Source organism: Tasmannia lanceolata, unplaced genomic scaffold, assembly GCF_043159265.1.
Source record: "Tasmannia lanceolata isolate RefF3 unplaced genomic scaffold, GAP_Taslan_0.1 ptg000019l, whole genome shotgun sequence".
Classification (NCBI taxonomy): domain Eukaryota; kingdom Viridiplantae; phylum Streptophyta; class Magnoliopsida; order Canellales; family Winteraceae; genus Tasmannia; species Tasmannia lanceolata.
In genome coordinates, this window is record NW_027518696.1 from 20,469,515 (window position 1) to 20,490,752 (window position 21,238).

A 21,238-nucleotide genomic window follows, 5' to 3' on the forward strand; every position below is an offset into this window, starting at 1 on the left:
ATTTGACATAATTACCAAAAACAGAAACAAACTAAGAATAAAATGGATAGCTGCTAAGGCCACACCAATTACTCTATCCTTGCTCTTGCACACCCCTTTTTATTCTAGCTTTCCTCATTAGCATGTCATCCAATATTGTGAAACCTGTAGCAAAACTTGTGTGGGATTTTTTTTAGGGGTTAGTTCAACGAACTAAGTAGACTCATGCGGTACCTAAACAAATACAATTAAACAACTATTGAATTTAAAGCACAGAAATCAATTCAATAGTGAACATGTGATAACAGTTATTTCAAATTAAAACATGGATTATTAATAAAGGAACATGCCATAATATCCATTAACGCGAATCAATTGATCTCATAAAACATTCGAAATTTTACATTTAAGAGGCTTATGTTTATTATTAATTTAATGCATGAGACGACTCCCCAAGGCAATCCAGCTCCCCATAGCTTGTTACCTTGCCTCCAATATGTTTTACTACCCTCGTCTACATGTAGTGGGCATGAATGACTTTTTACGAAGTGCTTAATGGCCATTCCATTTCTTGACATCATGGTCTAAGAGAATGCATTTACTGCTAAGGGGGTGCGCTAAAATCTAAGGCCGGCGCAAAATTTCATTATTCTTTAACAACTCACACCTCCGCCCAATCCACCAAATTATTTGCACAATGCCTTTGTTTCTTACCAATTTTTCTGGCGTATCATCCATTTCTTTTTTTCCAATATCTTAAAGTTATCATTTAGCAATTTTCTTGCTTCCTATAATTTCTTTTTACTTTAACAAGGCATCATAAAATTCCATCATTTGTATACTACTAACATAGCATCAAAAATTTCAACATTTGTATACTACTAATCGTAGCAAAAACGTGGAAGTGACTTGCATATTAATAAGAAACAAATATTTTCACAGCATCGCTATCATGAATAGTTATATGCTTACTAAGAATTTTTATTATATGAAATTAAACCAATCATTGCTCAAGAATATAAATTTAGGGTACCGTCACCTACGTCAGTGATTTATGATGTGAAAAGGTAAGGAATCATCTAGGTCTGGATATGGTTCTCTACTGAATCTGTAACACAATGATAGATAAGTTCTCAAGTCATATTTTAAACGACACACCCCCCTAACTGAGGCTTGTGTGAGATCATATCTTTTTAGGATTCTTACTAATCTTTGTTTATAATTATGTGTGGGTGATATCAATAGTTTATGGGCTTTTTTCTTGAAGAGAGTCATCAATAACTCTTTAATCATTGTTTTTGAGGGCTGATTTTCACAAAGTTTATTCTTGTGGGCTGTTTTTCTAGGAAACATTTATCTAAGATACATATATAGAATGCCTACGTGAGTATTTTCTTGGGAAAAACAAAGTTTGTGATGGTATTCATCATATACTTACAAATCTGAAATTTTTCAAGGGAATATACAACTTGATTATAGTCTAAACATGCTGATTCTTACAAAAATCAGCCACTTAGGGCCTTTGATTTCACATGTATGGGCTGATTTCTAATGAAATATGATATTACAGATTAGCTTCATCATTCGAATGAATTTAATAGAAGAAAACAAATTTCTTTTACCATAGAAATCATCAGGAAATCTTGTTTTTAAAAGAAAAACAATATTCGTAACGTATATCATATTCTTGATTTAATTCAAAAGAAAATAACTACTCTTATGATCTATTCGAAAATCAAAGGCATGCCCTAGAACTTCATGAAAAACAAGAATATTATATGTATCTATTTTATTTGTTTTTAAAAAAAAAACCCGAATTCATTATTTATTTAGAAAAGCCCAAACTTACTATTTATAGTAAATTCGATGCCTACTATTTATAGTAAACATATTATAAATAGTAAATCTGAAAATTTACTATAAATAGTATTGTGAAAATTACTATAAATAGTAAATCCAAAAATCATATATTTAATTAATCTCGAAAATTTCCACTTTACCTATACGGAAAATCATGAATTTCGTATGTTAAACATACATGTTAACGAATATATTTAATATACTTAGATTTATGGAAAATTTGTATGTATGCCTTAGATTTAATGGAAATCGTGAAGATTATTATCACAAACCCTATGTTGTTAAATTTGTATAGATTAAAAGCCCTAAACATGAATAGATTACTCTTTAAAAGAAAAGAAGAACGATTTGGGTACTTGTATAAGATTTCGAACAACGAAACCTTTCTCTTCTACTTCTACTTCTTCTTTCTCTTTTTTTTCTTTTTCGTTTCTTTCTTCCTTTCATTCTCTCAGACAATTTTGAGTTCTTATTTGTGCGAAGGGAGAAAACGTGAGATATATGTATTTAAGTATTTGTTTCCTTCTATATTTCTACCTTCTTTTATTTGTTTAAATCTCTTTCCTGGCTTGCGTGTTCCAATTGGTTGATAAAAGAAAGTTTTAATGTGGTAGGGGTTCTTCTAAAAGAAGGAATACTAATCTAAATCAATTTGGCGTTTTCAAGTAATTTAGTGGCCCCACCTTTCTCATGGGAGATTGCGCCCAACCCAACTTGGGTTTATGCGCATGTTTTCCCACGGAAGGGGAAACGTTAATTCCCTAAGAACTTGCTAGAAAGACTCTTAAAATGGAAATCCCGTAATAAACCCATATCCCTACAGTAAATGGGTCATAACTTCCTCAGATCTTGTCCAAATCGCGAAATCTTCCCGTTGGATTGGTAATCGGAAAACCCATCTAATGAGACAAAATCAAGTCAAACGGACAAGATTTGAGCCCTCAAAATTAAGTTACAATTAAAACGACAAAAATAAGAGTAAAAATAGAATAATATTTCCTGCTACTTTTTCTCATGGTCATATCGCATCTCCTATTGTTCGAAATCTCTTAGATTTTTTGTCAATTAAAGCTATATAAAAAATAAATTAAACACAGATGAAATACGGGCCATTAATTTCCATCTCACCCGCTAATTAGATAATTAAGGCATGATCGACGCTCGGATGATACAATCTTGCTTCCATTTGAGCGTTATCGAAGATCCAAGGGGCCCAATGGTTGATCCGACGGTCCGAAAGACTCCGATTTCAATTCTAACTCATGTGACCATCGATCAAGAGGGATCTATAGACAAGATTTGTTAACAATTAAACACTTAACGGACCCTCGTAGGGTCGGTCTTTACATTTTCTTTCTCATTTTTATAAGACAGCCTCTCAGTAGAACTTCTGCATCTATTCTTTTAATTTGTCTACAACTTTTGGTTGCTCATGTTTCTCAATTATTTTATGGATGTTTCTTTTAGGAACAAATTAAATTGTGCTCCTGAAAATTAAAATAACGGCACGTTCTTTTCAAGCATTTAAGCTCCTTGGTATCTGAGTTGAATCCCTGAGTTTTATTGATTCTGTTCAACAGTTTTGAGGGGTACAATTTAATTATTATTTGGATCTCTTTTATTTTTTCTGGAAATTAATTTTTCAGTCATTGTTATCTCAAATTATACACTGAAAATGTCCAGCTGTGTAAGTTTCTTTTTTGTTTTTTTAGTTGATGTCCAGTTTGTAATTGGTAACAATTTCACATCTTCCATTTTGCCCCAGGTGAGGCGCTTACCTGTTGGAGATGGGATCTGGATAGCTCGGCATAAACATCTCGATCGTGAATATGTACTTGATTTTATTGTTGAAAGGAAGCAAATTGATGATTTCTGTGACTCAATCAAGGATAACCGTTATAGAGATCAGAAACTGAGGCTCTTGGTATTTCCCCCTTTACAAAAATGGTTTTGTAATATTTAAAAATTTTACTATGTGATGATCACCTTTTCTGAAACTTTTTGAAACATGAAAATTGAGAATTCTTTGATTAAATTGGTTTGCAAATTCTTTGAATAGCTAATACTCGTTCAACTGTAAAAATCCATGTAGTGATGGCTGGATAGCTCCCAATGTCTTCATCAGAGCTCTTTTGCTATAGTGATGAGGATAAAGTTGTTGCAATAGACTAGCTGATATTATGATTTTGCTCAAACGTAAGGTAGTGTGTCTTGTGTGTGGAATCAAGCTTTCTGAGGCTCACCAGAGAGGGCTGTAGAAGTTGTTCCTTGGCGTTTTACATCTAAATTTGAGGAGATAGGATACTCTTAATTCGTCTTCACTCAGTCGCATCACATTTTTCTATAGAGTAGACAACTGTAAGGGGACAAGGATGAATGAGGTGGAACATTCCAGATGCATGGTCTGAAATTGATGTGTCATTTCTGGAGAAAATAGAGGGAAGGAGAGGGAGGGGAGGGAGGGTAAGGGGACAATTACTTGTGCAAGAGGAAGATAGAGTGGCCAAACAAAATTATTATTGATTTTGGCATTTAGTTAATAGTGTTGCTGAAGTCAGAGTGGTGTCAAGTTGAATTTTTCAAGTTTGAACACTTCAGGATCAGCCCTGTGTGGTCACCATATAAAAACTTTCGGCCGATAACGAAACCGAAATCGATGAAACCAGAAATTGTAGTTTATTTCGTTCGAAATTTCGGTCAAAATTTCGTTTTTCCCGAAATTTCGTCTGAAATTTTAGGGATTTCACCCCAAAAATTGGATTTTTTATAATTATTTAATCTTATCCCGAAATTTCAGCTGAAATTACCGAAATTTCGATCTAAATAAAGTAAGAGAAAAAATTGGCTTCGAATAGATTTTGACGGATTTCGTTCTAAATTTCGAAATTTTGTTTGAAATTTCGGTTTCAGCGAGGACCGAAACACATTCCGAAACCGAAATTTGAAACCTTGCTAACAGGATGCGATTGTGATTGTCAATCTCTCCAATCACTTGCGACGATTGTGTTCAGTTATTTTCATCATGAGGTCAGTGTTAGTGAAGGTGACAACAGGCGCAGTGAGGGACCGAACGCAATGACTAAACCTATATGGGCACGTCCGTCCGGAGTATGCAAACAAACCTCTCCCTGCGAGCTTGAGGTGAGGGTGAAAGAAGTTCTATCCATCTTAAGAAGCGAGGCAACCGGAGGGAGGAAATTGATTCCGGTGCAGTAGATATACATTGCCAGATCCAGTTTCTCCATGTCTGGTTGAATCCATACAGACTGAGCACTTTCTCCAGGAAGCCCCATTCTAGCCCTATATAAGTAAGTCATACACAATTGTAACCAAAACCTCCTAAAGGAGCCTTACCTCCCAGTTCGGCAGAGGGAATTCGTCCTTTGGGCAGGCCTTGTTGAGGTTTCGGTAGTCGACGCAGATCTTTCTCTTGCCATTTTTCTTTTTTACTATAATTGTACATTGATGGCGGATTTTGTGATTGCATTACTTCAAACCGAGAACACAATTGCCCAAAAATTCTTGTGCCTTGGAATTATCTAGTTCGTTGGAAGGGCCAATCGTTTACAAATTGTGCGAGGATCGGAGCTGATAAACTCCCATCCGTCATGCTAATCATTGTATTGACGGAGTTGAATCTTTTCAAGCTGGGAAGTATGATGGGGACTACCCTAAGGCTCATCTTCGTGTGACTTGTTATGATAAATTTTATGCTTGGATAGATTTAACATCAAAACTCTGTAAAGACTAACGGCGAAGTAAAACCCTAAAGGCAAATTAACTAACTTTTCGAACACTTGCTTGAATTTGGGACTGGTTGTGCTATTTTATGTGAAGATTAACCCATCAAGCTCCAAAAGTTCTCCGAAATAAACTGCGAACCCCCGGGTGGGTATTTTAATAAAAAAGTGAGGTTTTTGTTTAGGGTTTTAGAACTAGCTATTTCTCTTTATTTTTGTTTTTTGGCAGGTAAGCTTGGATTGAACCTCCAACCTCTAGATGGAATAGTTAAGACTTGACTATTGAGCTAAAGGCTCGATCCTGTTCTCTTTCTTTTCTTATACATATGTAGCCTTATGGCACTTTTCTTGTTCTGTTTCTTTTCTTTCATATGTAGCCTTATGGCACTTTTCTCGGTCTTGATTCGCTTTTCTTGATCTTGATTTCCTATTTCCTTTGTTTCTCTTGATTTTCATGAATTCACATCAGAAGGAGAAGATAAAGGAGAGAAATATGAGTGTAGGGATAGAAAACTGACCTAATATGAAGCATCACACTTCGAAAGGCATAACTTCCACACGAGAGAGAGAGAGAGAGAGAGAGAGAGAGAGAGAGAGAGAGAGACTTTAAATCTTTTTTCATTCCATCGCATAGCTTCAAAGAAAAGTGCCCTAAGGCTACATATAAATAAGAACAGAAATTTTTGTAAACAAAAAGCTCACTTTTTCTAAAACCCTAAACAAAAAGCTCACTTTTGGGCTAAAACACCCTCTAATAGCTTAATGACTTAATTTTTTTTCTAATGCATGTGTGGAGCCTATTTAAAATACTCATAACTCAAAGAACTTAAGTGATTTTGATAGGAAAAGACCGTAGTACCCCTCCTATAACTTAAAGGACCTAAAAGAGACTTAAAAATTAGAATATGGGCCCAAGGATTGTCCCCATCATAGTCCCTGCTTGAAAAGTTTCGACCACGTTGAATATAATGAATGGCATGATGGATGGGAGTCATCGGCTCTGATCCTCATATAATTTGCAAACGGTTGGCCCTTCCTGCGAAGTAAGTATTTCCAACGCACAAGAAGCTTTGGGCAATTGTGTTGTCGGTTTGAAGTAATGTGATCACAAGGTTCGCCTTCGATAGACTCCTTGTATTGGGACAAATTATGCAGAAAAATCCTAGCTCTTTTGTTTTCTTAGATCTGTAGGTTCTCACTCGTGCGCTCCCAATTAAGTAGTAAAGGTTTGGTAGGGATCCAAATACTACGACCGGTGATTTTATTGTTGCGATCTGAAGCTTCTGCTGACTATGTCGAACCATACGCATCCTCCAGGCGTGTTGAATGTCACTTGTTGCAATTTTAATCATCAGTGTTTGTGAGCTAGCTTTTGACGGGACCAGCTCTGAAGGATGACTGCCGCTTTCTGAATCCGTAAGTAATGTAAGCGACCAGATATTGTCAGAATTGTCGTTGGATGAAGAGTGCTCCCCTTGCCTGCTTCTTGACGTCGAATGCTTTCCTCACTATCAATCCTCACACACGAGCCTTGATCTAGATCTCTAAAACAACTTGTCTCTTATATACTTGCTTGGCCAGGTACATTAGCCAAGTTTTCTTGATCTTCAAGCAAGTAGATAATTTTATCGCATGACCTTTGGCTTTCTTCTCTCGACATTCTAGCTCGTAGTATTTTGCATTCCTAAAAAATCTTCAAGCGAACTTTTCCAAAAGCGAACTTCAAAGCGACATTCTAGCTCCTAGTATCACACCAACAAATAGCAATTGGTTTTCCCATTTTGGGTCGTTTCTTCTTCAATGTCAGCCAACACTCCAAAGCATGCCCGACCAAAGTTGTTGTGGTAATGTAAATCATTTAATCATTGCCAAGATTATGCGCGCTTCTACCAAATCAAGACATTCTCATTCATTAACTCCATAGAATCTTGGTATCTCTCTAATTTCCGGATCCATGAGTTGGGATCTTCTCGTTATATTCATGTTATCCTAAGTAGCCATTCGAACCTAGTGTCACGGACCTTTGGTTTGGGAGCGAAGTCCGTGCGACACTTGCGTTGTCTCACAACAAGCAAGTAAGCCTGTCAAGGTTGTGGGGTTAGACCTACAAAACAAGCAGAATAAGAAAAGCTCAGTTTTCAAGCGGGCACAAAGTAATGGGGCACACGAGTAGGCAAATGTTAATCTTTATTGTTGTTTCTTGAACAAGTTACAATAGGACCATGACAAAGGGACTGCAACTCCTAAGGGGCCCCGATCAGCCGTTGACTAGAATGGAATCCCTGCTAGGATATGCACCAACAATGCACCACTCGATGGCCAAGCAAGCACTCAAGGTAAAGAGCTTTAGCAACCTGCTCACTTAGCCAAGAGTGCCCACCAAAGGTACTCTTAGCGACTACTTCACAAGCTGCAACGAGATGAGGAGGGTTTGGGTTTTAATACCGACTACGTCCCTACTAAAACATATACATTGGCATGGCTATTACTTATTACATTGATAGACCAAGTCACGGACCATGCGAACAGTGCTAGACGAAATGGCCCCATGACATTCCCCCACCCAATTACGTCGACACCCTCGTCGACATTGCATCCATGTAGGCGCGTGCTTGATCTTCCGTTAGGAGTAGCTTTTCCTTGGGTTCCCAGCTGGCTTCTGATTTTGGTAGACCTTTCCACTTATCGAGGTACTCCATTGTTGGCCTTCGAGAACTCTCCCGCGGCACTATGCGTTCAGCCATGATACTCTCAACTTCATGTGTGAAGGAAGTTGCATGCGGTTCCTCGCGAACTGATGTGTTCCTGCTGCTATCTTCGTTATCGGCTCGATATGACTCCAAGCAACTTGCATGGAAGACAGGATGGATCTTCATCCAGGAAGGGAGTTGGACCCGAAAGGATACTTTTCCAACTCTTTCAAGGATAGGTAGGGGACCCTCATATTTGCGACTAGCCTTTGTGTACTTTGCGTGTGAATTTGAGTTGGCTTGGGTTGAGCTTGGGCAACACTAAGTCTCCAACTTTGAAGTTCTCTGGCCTTCTATTTTGATTTGTCCACTTCTTCATCTTTCTAGATGCTTTCTCCAAGTAAGCTCTAGCAATATCTGCATTTGTGTGCCACTCTTTGGTCATATAATAGGCAGGGGGACTGCTCCCTATATAGCCGGGGGAATAAAATAGAGATTGCCTCTCGGAGCCGCTTCAATGGGATCTTTTCTCCTAGTCGGAGGAGAAATTACCAAACGTCTATCGCGATGGAATGAGGCATAGAAGGTTGTCGACCGGTAGTCAGCTCGAATGGGCTCTAGTTAGATGCAAAACTCAATTGTAGCAAAACTGGGCCACATCGAGCAAATGGACTCAATTCCTTTGATTGGCAGAAACAAAGTGTCTCAGATACTCTTCAAGAAGGGCATTGATTCTTTTTGTCTGTCCATCGGCTTGAGGGTATAGACTGGTAGAGAAGTTCAGTTTCGTCCTCAGCAACTTAAAAACTTCAGTCCATAAGCGGCCTATAAACCTCGAGTCTCTATCACTGACAATGTTTTGAGGCACTCCCCAATACTTCACAACATGACTGAAGAAATATGACCGAGAAACATGACTCGTTCTTGAGCAAAGGAACACTTCTCCAGTTTCAGATAGATCCGGTTGCTTCGGAGTACATCAAGAACTTTTTTCAAGTGTTCAACATGTTCTTCAAAGGTGTTGTACACCACAATGTCATCAAGATACACTACCAAAAACTTGTCAAGAAAGTCATGGAACAGCCAGTTCATCAAGGTGCAAAAAGTTGCAGGGGCATTTGTAAGGAAGAACGGCATCACCAGGAATTCAAAGGCGCCATATCTTGTCACACAGGTTGTTTTAGGCTCGTCACCCTCAGCGATCCGTAATAATAGCCATACCGTAGGGTCTAGCTTAGAAAACTACCTTTGCTCCTCCCAATTGATCGAACAGATTTGCAATCAGGGGGATGGGATATTTGTTCTTAGTAGTTACCTTGTTGAGAGTTCGGGAGTCGATGCATAGCCTGAGACTATCGTCGTGCTTCTTCTGAAATAGCACAGGGGCACCATAGGGTCCTTTTGAGGGTCGAAGAAATCCTGCTTCCAGAAGTTCGTCCAGTCGCCTCTTGAGTTCTGTTAGCTCGGGAGGAGCCATTCTATAAGGGGCAAGGGCTGGTGTATGCTACTAGGTTCCAACTCAATCTTGTGGTCCACTGCCCTCCTCGGCGGCAATGTTTTGGTAAGTTTCTTGGGCATGACATCTGCATATTCATCCAAGACTTGTTGAATGCTGCTCAGGATGGGACTCCCCCCCACCAATGTCTCTCCCATATTCAAGGTTACCAAGAAAGTGACTGACCCTCTCTTAAGGCCCCTCTTTAGCTGAAGGGCTGATAAGTGCTCAATGCCTTGCTTCTCATGTCTAGTCGCGGAAACCATGCAAGGGGCCTTCTCTCCAAACATGCACTAAGAATTGACGTAGAGCATTGGGGCCGCCTAGGCCTAATTTAGGAATTCTATTCCCAATATAAAATGAAAGTCATCCAATGGTGCTGCTATGAGATTGGTCATTCCGGACCATGCCCCAATCTTGATAGGTACGTCCTTCGCCGAACCAGGGATGTGACGTGCTGCAGAGTCTACCACCTTCCACTTCCTGCTATCTTTCTCAAGCTTTAACTCCAAATGTCTTGCCGCCCTTTCAGAGACAAAGTTGTGAGTGGCACCTGTGTCGTTACCGAGGGTCCTCATGACTAGATTCACTTGCCCAGTGAGATTCTCAGCCTGCGCCTTTAAACTCTCTATTGTGCCTCTGCTCATTTCACCGATGCTTTCAGCCATCTCGGCGTAGTTGAGCTGTTATTGCTCTACCTCTGTTAACCTTTCTTCGATTCTTGTAAGTCGCTCCTTAGTGGAGGGTACTGGTGTCGATTCTTCGACAGGGTCAGGTTCTACATGAACTCGACTTGACTCTGCAGGAAGTGGCTGGGTACTGCGTCCCCCAGTTTCCCCCATCACGTTGGTGGCTTGCTTCTGCTGCAAACAGGAGCTGCGGCTCTGTTACCAATTGTCACGGACCTTTGGTTTGGGAGCGAAGTCCGTGCGGCACCTGCGTTGTCTCACAACAAGCAAGTAAGCCTAGCAAGGTTGTGGGGTCAAACCTACAAAACAAGCAGAATAAGATAAGCTAAGTTTGCAAGCAGACACAAAGTAATGGGGCACACGAGTAGGTAAATGTTAATCTTTATTGTTGATTCCTGAACAAGTTACAATAGGACTATGCCAAAGGGACTACAACTCCTAAGGGGCCCCTATCACCGTCGACTAGAATGGAATCCCTGCTAGGATATGCACTAGCAATGCACCACTCGATGGCCAAGCAAGCTCTCAGGGTAAAGAGCTTTAGCAACCTACTCACTTAGCCAAGAGTGCCCACCAAAGGTGCTCTTAGCGACTACTTCACAAGACGCAACAAGACGAGGTGGGTTCGGGTTTTAATATTGACTACGACCCTACTACAACATATACATTGGCATGACTATTACATGTTACATCGATAAACCAAGTCACGGGCCATAGGCCATGCGAACAGTGCTGGACGAAATGGCCCCGTGACACTAGGCTCCGATACCATATTGTTTCCTCAGGTCACTTTCTTCAGAATTAAAATTACCTATTCATTCTAGCTCGTCCTATTTTGCATTCTTAAAAAGTCTTTGGACTAAATGTTTCCAAAAATAGATCCCTCCTTTCACGCCAACAAATGGCATGCAGTCATCCTTCAGAGTTGGTTCTGTCAAAAGCTACCTCACATACACTATCTGATGGTTAAAAGGGCAATAAACGATATTAAACACGCCCGGAAGAGGCGTATGGTTCGGCATAGTCAATAGAAGCTTCAGATCGCAACTACAAATTCACCGATCATAGTATTTGGATAAGGTATATGCAAAGTTAACAGTCCTAATGATTGGTTTGTTAGGTAATTTTCCAATTGTAGTATATAGATCCCTACCAAACTTTACTACTTAATTGGAGGCGCATGAGCGAGGATCTAGAGATCTAAGGAAACAAAACAACTAGGGTCTTTACTCTAAATTGCCGTGGTACAAGGAGTCTATCGAAGGCAAACCTTGTGATCACATTACTTCAAACCGTCAACACAATTGCCCAAAGCTTCTTGTGCATTGGAAATACTTAGTCCTGTAGAAAATACGAGAAATACTTCTCAACACGGATCGAACACGATGTGCAACAAAATACCAAAAGAGCGATGCAAAGAAACACAATCATACAAGAAACACAAGATTTTACGTGGTTCGGCACTGCCTACGTCCACGGGGGAAGATTTTCACTATTTCGGTCTAGGGTTACAAAGTCTCTTCTTCTTGGCCAAGAAAACACAAAAGAATAAAAACCTCATCGCCAACCCTAACATGTGGCCTATATATCAACGCCACTACATGGGGAAATTTACTGAAATACCCTTAAGAGAAAATACAAAACTTAAATTTAGCTTCCGGCGCGCTGCCCGTGTGTGCGTCGTGCACATTAGTTCGTCAGGGTCCTGTATAAATGCCAGAATACAAGACATCTACACAACAAGTCCACTGGAAGGGCCAACCGTTTTATGATTATTCCAGGATGCGAACCGAGAAACTCTCACCTATCATGCCAATCATTATGTTCAACGTGGTCGAATCTTTTCAAGCGGAGGAGTTTGATGGGGACCATCCTTGGGCCCATATTCTAATTTTAAGTTTCTTTTAGGTGTTTTCAAGTCCTTAAAGTTATAGGAGGGGTACTACTGTCTTTTCCCATCAAAATCACTTAAGTTCTTTGAGTTATTACGTTTTGGAAGGGAAGTGACCCCATTTATGGAGATTCGCACATTGGTTTGACGAGATTTAGGAGCGCGTGGCGAGTTCATCCATTTCCTATCAACATGTTAGGAGTGCGGCAAATAGTGAGGCGGATAGGCTAGCTAGAGCCAGAGTAGCCAAGGACACCCTGGAGATGTTTGACTCTCTTCCTCCTTGAGGGCTTTCGATTTTTGTACACCTTTTCTTTTATTTCCTTTTTTCTTGTAGTGACCATCTCATCTCAGTCGTCACGGTGTTTTATCCCCTTTTGCTTAATTCAATTTTCATCATTAAAAAAAAAACACTTTCAACTACTAGCAAAACATCTCAAGTTCTTTTACTAGATAAAGATAATGCTCAATTACGATCTGTCTGATCCCCAGGCCACCATAGTTATTCCATGTAAGATTCTTGGTTGTAGTTTTGCTAGGGTATTTTGTAACATTTTATAAGACTTCGCTGACAGTTATGATTATACACAAGTTCGCCAAACTCTTCCAGCAATTGAAAAAGATCCTGAACATATTGATACATTAGTTCATAGTAACATATTGATACATTAGTTCATAGTCATGCAAAAAAGGAAACTTCTTGTTAAAGCCTCTAGATTCAATTATAGGCTCTCTTATCATGGAAAAGAACTGGGTGCTTGGGACTTTTCAAAAGTAACACGGTTTTAGTTTGGTGAAGGGAATTCGTGATTTCATTCTATTTACTTTATATTTTCCTTTTCTATTCTTTGCATCTTTAAGGGTGAATGTCATCAGCTTATCCAAGTAAATGTCAAACTCTGATATTATAATTTCTGGACTTATAAATGTTGTTTTATAGAGGTGCGGGCTTCAGAAGCTGATTTATCTGGTGGAAGGTGACCCAAATGCTTGCGAAGCAGCTGAAAGAATCAAAACAGCGTAAGCATTTCTGTATGATAATTTAGGCCCTGTTTTTTTGAGATTTTGATAACAGATGGTGATCTCCCGAACCATTATTGCAGTCAAAATTAATGTGATTTGAGTCCAATAATCAGTTTGGGGGCTCACCATCGGTTGTCATAATCTCAAACGAACAATGCCTTAATGTTCTGTACTTCTATGGCAAACTAAGGGTTTTGTGATTTTTAGATTCCCTTTAGCAAAACTGCATAATATCTGCAATGTGCTTGTGGCCTATGTGCCCTGTATCACTTATGATTTTACTTGTACTAATGTATTTTCGAAGTAATCTGTAATATGTGGTGACCATAGAGAGGTATCGAAAGAACGCAATGAACGCAAGGAGAATCCCAGCCGGAGCATGGAGTAGTCCAACTGGAGCGAATCGGGTGCCTCTTGGTGAAGGGAGGTACTTTAACAAGGGGACAGGAGGGCTGCATTCTATCGCGGGGAGGGGCATAAGACCTATTGGAGATGTGAAACTTGTGGATACCTCAATTTCAAATGGAGGGCAAGCTGTAGATGGTGTGTAAATGTTCAGGAAAGGAAAAAACGCGTACGGGCGAAACTGGCAATGGATGGTCAGGATAATAAAAAAGGTGAGTGGCCGGACTCGGGGGTGATTTCAACTCGCTTGGAGAACGGATTCCCTCTTCTGTCAATCTCGGGGAAGGAAATAGAGGCGAGGAGAAAATGTTTGAAAGCTTGCTTGATAGGGAAAACAAAGAAGAAGGATTGGAGTGTTGTGGATCTCTGTAATTGGTCTAAGAAGCATTGGGGCATTCCATCCCTGTCGAGCCCTAGCATTCTGGCCAGTAATGAATTTCTTTTTATGTTTGTTAGCGATGAACTTGCTCAAAAAGTTCTTGAAAAGGGGTCTGATGCATGTGGTGATTACCTTTCAACCATAAAACATTGGGAACCGGAATATCAACAGGGAGAGAATGAGTTCTGGGTTAATTTTTATGGTATTCCCCTTCACGTTTGGGCAACCTCCACCGTTGAGGCTTTGGGGCAATGCCTCGGTTCGGTTTTGGAAGTCAAAATGGAGCAAAATGATGGCCAAAGCATGGAATTTGCGTCCTCTCGAATTCTGTCACCGGAATGGAAATTGCGAGTTCCCTTTCTTCTTCTTAAAGTCCTAAATTCTGTTTTCAGAATTGGAGTGGAGGTTCAGAAAGTTCGATACTCGTCAATAGAAGGGATGAACGAAGAACCACAAACATCACCGATGACGAGTACAGGATCCCGGCGGGAAGATTTTCATGGATGTCCAAAGGAAAACCCAACGGTCAATTTTGAACAGAGAGATGTCAGTGTAGGGCCCAGCATTGGTGAAAGAGAAAACAAGGAACGGCAAGTTGGGGGTTGGTCTAATTTCAAATTTCAAATTCAAAAACAAAACTCAGTCAAACATTCAAACCAATTGACAGCTGGAGAGAGGCGAAGGACAAATGGCCCACGGGGTTTGGCAGAGAAGGTCAGCAAGGCTCTTTCTATTCTAAGAAGCAGCACAGGTGGGCCCGGGTTTAAGAGTCTGGAAGGCAAAGTCATACACCAGACGCGAATGGAAACAGAAAGGTGAGTCATCCACTCCCACCTTCCCTCCTACGAAGCCCATTCAGGTGAAAGGAACAAATAATTTGAACTTCAAGAATTCATGGCAAAGACCATTTCAGTACAAAGATCCATTCGAGAAATCTTCCATCCAGCCCTGGGGAAAGGTTCCATCTTCGAACCTTTCCTCGAGGCCTTTTGTTTTCTTATAATAGATTAATCTCTACCATCGGGAGTTCAATCCTCGCTCCCGATGAGGATGGGTTTCTAGAATATAAGAGGATTGGCAGAAGATAGAAAGGTACGTCTTATTCGAGATTTTGTTTATCAAAGGAAACTAGATTTGGTGGCGATCACTGAATCGAAAATAATGGGGGTTACCGATCAGCTAGTCAACCTTTTGTGGGGACGGAATCACAGGGAGTGCGTTGCGCTGCCATCTGTGGGGACTAGTGGGGGTATCATTGTGATATGGAAGGAAGGAAAATTTGCTAATATGGGACACACACTTGGTAAGTTTTCAATCAGTATCCTTTTTGCTTTAGCAGAATGGGAAGGGCCATCGTTATTTACAGTAGTTTGTGGCTCAGTAAGAGCCAGGGAAAGGGAGAATCTATGGAAGGAATTGTGTCGAATTCAGGATAATCATTAAGGAGAATGGATCATTGGAGGGGATTTCAATACAGTGAGGTTTCCTTCGGAAAAGACTACTCCAACCTCAATATCTACCAGCATGCGGAAATTCTCTACGTTTATCCAGAAGATGGAGCTGGTCGATTTGCCCTGGAAGGTGCACTCTACACATGGTTGAATAAGCAGGAGCGATTGGTTATGTGTAGAATCGATCAGGTTCTCCTAACCTCTAATTGGGAGGACCGATTCCCGTTGATTTCCCAGAAGGCCTTTCCCAAATATCTTTCTGACCATAACTCAATTGTTCTGGAGGTTTCGGATTTCTCTGGAGGGCCTCGCCCGTTCCGATTCAATCTTGATATTTGGGGATGCTTGGAATAGATGAAATGATTAAGCAATGGTGGGAAGAGATTTCGATAGAGGGATGGAAGGGCTATATCCTGTGTAAGAAACTCTAAACCTTGAAACACAAAATAAAAGAATGGCAAAAAACGACTGACGAAGAAACCAATCGATCCAAGGTGGAATTGATGTCAGCCTTGGAAGCCCCCTTGGAAACCCTGGACTACAAAGAAGGCCATGGTCCCCTTTCGTCTGCCAAAAAATTGGAAAGATTAATACTCTTGGAGCAATACGAAGAAATTTTAAGAAGAGAAGAGATTTGGTGACGACAAAAATCAAGGGTTAACTGGCTGAAAAAGGGAGATAGAAACACAAAATTCTTTCACAAAATGGCAAATACAAGAAGACGAATCAACACCATTTTGTTCTTGATGGAAGGGAACTTGTTAATTAAGGACATGGGAGCAATCAAGAAGGCAATAGTGGAATTTTATCAGTCTCTCTATTTGAACTCGATTCAGTGGCGTCCGAAGTTAGAAGGGATCTAGTTCAGAAATATTACTCTTGGTCAGTGCATTTCGTTGGAGCGTAATTTCACTGAGAAGGAAGTCGAGGAGACGACATTCTCAATGGCAAGCGACAAAGTACCGGGGCCGGATGGTTTTCCAATGGCTTTCTTCCAAAGATTTTGGGGTATCATGAAGAAAGATATTATGGCATTTTTTATGGAATTCCAGGAAAAAGGAATTATCAGCAAAATGGCCAGAGCAACATTCATAGCATTGATTCCGAAAAAAGAAGGGGTGTTAGGGACAAAGGATTTTAGACTAATTAGTCTAATTCATAGTATCCCGAAGATTGTATCGAAATTACTTGCCCGCAGGGTGAAAAGCTACATGGGGAACATAATCTCACAATTCCAGGGAGCCTTTGTGAACTCTAGACAAATTCTGGACGGGGTTCTAATTGCAAATGAGATAATTGATTCTGTGAGGAGTGGTAAAGTTGGGCTTCTTCTTAAGGTGGATATAGAAAAAGCTTATGACCATATTGACTGGCCGGCTGTGGACTTTATTCAAGAATGAATGAGTTTTGGCAATAAATGGCGGATGTTGACGCGTTCGTTAATTTCAAACAATAGTTTCTCCATTCTTATTAACGGTTTTGTAGAAGGATTCTTTAAGAGTTCGAGGGGGTTACGGCACGGTGATCCGCTTGCCCCTTATCTCTTTATCATCGTGGTGGAGGCCCTCGGCCTAATATTAACTAAAGCTGAGGCATCCAGTCTTTTTCATGGCTTATCAATTGAGCCGCGTGCTGGTTTGATCTTTCATTTGCAATTTGCAGATGATGCTCTCATATTTTCGGAAGCTACCCCTCAAGCAATACGCAGTATCATAAAAGTTTTCAAATGGTTCGAGGCTGTCTTGGGATTGAAAATTAATCTGGCGAAAAGCATGCTCCTGGGCATTAATTTGGAACAGCAGCAAGTCCAGACCTTGGCAAGGTCGGTGGGTTGTATGGCGGGAATCTTTCCAGTAACAAACCTTGGACATCCCCTGGGTTTTGGAATTCCATCTGCATCTCAATGGGATCCGGTTGTTGAAAATGTAGAATGAAAGCTGGCGACATGGAAGAAGTACATATCTCTGGGGGTAGAATAACATTGATAAAGGCGGCTTTAAGCAACATGCCAGTATACTTCATGTCGCTTTTCAAAATTCCGGTGAAGGTGGCTTTGCGAATCAAGAAGTTATAAAGAGATTTCCTTTGGGATGGTAGAGGGGAATCGAAGAAACTACGTCATCTGATCAACTGGGATACTGTGACAAAATCCAAGAGAGATGGTGGTTTGGGAATAGGGAAGCTTCGACTACGTAACAAATCACTATTAGGAAAATGGCTTTGGCGATATGGAAATGAAAAGAAGGCTCTCTTGCGTACGGTGGTAGATTCCAAATATGGGATGAACAAAGAAGATTGGACAATCAAAAGCTTGAATAATGGGAAGGGATCGGGGTCATGGCGGTCGGTTGCCACGGTCTCTGATGAGTTCAATCAGAGGATCAGGTTCAAGACCGAGAGGGGTAATAGGGTCAGATTCTGTAAAGATTTGTGGTGTGAGAAATCGCCCCTCATGATTGAGTGATTAAGATTATATAGGGTAGCTGTAAATCCATAAGCGTTGGTGGCAGACTACCTTAATCGAGAAGGAGACTCTGGAAGAGGTTCTTGGGACATACGCCTGCGAAGAAATTTAAAAGATGAGGAAATTCAAGACTTGGAACAAATACTCAGGAAACTATAATTGATGTATTGTTCCACTTCAGTAGATGATCAATTAGTATGGGCACCGGCAAAGGATGGGACCTTCTTGGCCAAATCTTTCTTTGCAGAGTTAAACTCAGGGCAACAATCAGACAAGAGGCGTATTTGGAATTCAGTGGCCCCGCCATGGGTGGTCGCTTTTGGATGGATGTTGATCCACAGAAAAATCAATACCTGCAATCGTTTGAAAAAGAGATACTTTAGTCTCGCTAGTATTTGTGTTCTTTGCCGTCAGAATGAGGAGACCTTGGATCACCTAATGTTACATTGTCCTTATACTTATCAAATTTGAGGGCGTGCTATTGGAGCTTTTAGGATGTACTGGGTGTGCCCACAATCAATTTCTTGGTTATTAATTAACTAGGCGTGAGGACCGTTTGGAGAGATCGGAAAGTTACTCTGGATCACCTTTCCTTACGCTATTGTATGGAACATCTGGAAAGAGCGGAATAGGCAAATTTTTGGAGATCAGCAGAGATTGGTGGGGAGGCTTGCGATGGATATCAAGGTGGAGTTGATTTCTTGGGCGAGAAACAAAAGGAAGCAACCATATAGGGTGGATGATCTGGTAAGGAACTGATGGGCAATAATTTGGGAAAGGACAATCCGAACTAAACCTAAACCGAAGTGGATGGCTCCGCCGGTAGGGTGGCTGAAACTCAATTTTGATGGAAGCTCTATGGGTAACCCTGCTAGGAGAGGGATCAGAGGACTGATTAGAGACAACAACAAATTGACCATCGTGTCCTATTCAGGTCCAGCGGGTCAATGTGATGCGAACGAGGTAGAAATCAAGGCTCTACTATTCGGATTAAGGTTGGCTTATGAGAAACAACTAAAGCCCCTGATAGTGGAGGGAGATTCAACGAATGCTGTTGGATGGGCCTTCGGTACTTCGCCAGGACCATGGCACCTTCAAAATATAATAGCAGAAGTGCTAGATCTCATAAAAGTTTTGCAACCAAGAATTGAACACCGGAGAAGAACAGCTAATGAGGCGGATGTCCTTGCCAAAGCAGGAGTGCTACGGGTGGAGACAAGAGTTATCACAAATATAGTTCGTAGTTCCTGTTGAGAATTATATTGTGCTTATGTGTATAATCTTTCCATGGTGTACTTGGATTTATCCGTTTCCTTTTGTATATTGGCGTGGACAACTTGTCCCAACCACTATTCAATAAAATTGTCAATTTTAAAAAAAAAAATGTGGTGACCATAGAGGTGTCCATTTTACACTCTAACTTAACCTCAAATTCAAGCTGACTTCTCTATTTTATTTTCTGTTCAATTCCTTTCATTTTAAATGGACATCTTATATTGCTTGTTTAACATTTGAGGAAAGAACATACACACATAATGCTATAAGGATGGAAATAGAGATTATGCATTCTTGTTGAATGCATTAGTTGCCATTTTTAATTTGACATACCTGGTCCTCTATTATAGAAACTGGGAAATAAAATTGTAGATACTTATTTGATGTCACTCCTTAAAAATACGATTTTTTTTCAAAATTCTAGGCGCGACAATCATAGATCATACATATGTTTATTGTGAAAAAAATCAATTTTCTAGAATAAACCATGCATATATACAATTTGTGTCAACTCCATATATATATATATATATATATATATATATATATATATATATATTTGTATATATATATATATATATATATACACACAACAAATTATAAAAATCTATACACTGATTTGCGCAGCAACTCAAAAGGGGGACAACAACTTCCTCCACCAAGCTGTTTCTAAAACATCAACCAAAAAAGGAACTATGCTTTAGCTCCCTCGATTACTCTATAACATTAATGATAACTGGAAATGAGCTAATAGCCAGGTGACAAGTAACTATGAACATATGTAGTTCAATGTATAATCAAAATAAATGCCAAACTAAAGAAGATAAGTGATACGCATTTCCAAACCAAAATTTCTTAGGGATTACATAGGGATTTCAAAAGGTATGCTAAGATTTCAATTTCATTATGAAAATCAGCGGTCATTTATTTATTAATAAACACATAATCCTTCCTAATAATTCAGAAGAGGTCCAGATTATAACATAAAACCCACTCTGATAATTCAGAATGGAATAGATTTCATCCATAACCAACTCACTATAAAAATTCAGAAGTGGTCCAAACTACTTTTATAATCCATTCTGATAATTCGGAAATACTCGAGATTATATATAGAGGAAAGTGTTCCTACGCTGCAGCTTAGATAAGCTATCTGCGTTGTAGTGAATCTGTTGTTGCAATTGGTTCTTATAGCGGGTCCCACTTTTACAATTTACCTTTTACAAGTTCTTTAAAAAGGCAGTCGAGCCCCCCTATATTTCACTAACCTTAAAAAGATGACATACGTATCCTTTTTAAAACGTATCTTCTCTCTCTCTCTCTCTCTCTCTCTCTCTCTCTCTGTACCATTAGTAAACCCAGAAAGCTAGGGCTTTTTTTTTTTTGGGGTTTCTCTGGTTCTCCTCTCACACTCCCTCTCTCTGGTTTGTCTCTCTCACACCCCAAAGACTATGGGAGCTACCAATCGTCAATTGGATTTTCTTCTCCTCGTCGAAGCTTTTTTACTTCGTCTCCTCCACTCGCGAAGCTCCAAACTAGGTAAGTTCATCTTCTTCTTTTTTCCATTTTTTCTGTGATTAGGACTTGATAATATGTTGTGATTAGGGTTGTTATTTTTCAGGGTTTTTAAGAAGATTCGTTTTTTCCCTTTAAAACCCTAATTTGAGGGAGTTCTTCAGGGTTTTTTACTTGAGGGTTGCTGTTTTCAGGGTTTTTTCAGTTTTTTGAGCGGTTTTTTATATATAATCCATTGTATTTTCATTGCTTCGTCTTTCAAATGATTCTATACACAATTGTTAGCATTCTGTTTTTATTCAATCATTCCAAATTTACTGGATAATCCGTTAATTTACGGTAACTATAAGATTTGAAATTGATGTGCATTCAAATTTTGGTA

The 21,238-nt window shown here is 39.8% G+C and overlaps 1 protein-coding gene across 3 annotated transcripts in view; it reads left to right on the forward strand.

The window, feature by feature from the left end:
* LOC143853386 (crossover junction endonuclease MUS81-like) overlaps positions 1-21,238 on the forward strand; it is a 56,144-nt gene that overhangs the window by 22,498 nt on the left and 12,408 nt on the right. For all 3 annotated transcript variants that reach the window (XM_077363138.1, XM_077363139.1, XM_077363140.1), the window contains 2 exons: positions 3,605-3,763; positions 13,285-13,364. In XM_077363138.1, the coding sequence (XP_077219253.1) occupies positions 3,605-3,763; positions 13,285-13,364 (239 nt within the window). The remainder of the gene's footprint in view (positions 1-3,604; positions 3,764-13,284; positions 13,365-21,238) is intronic.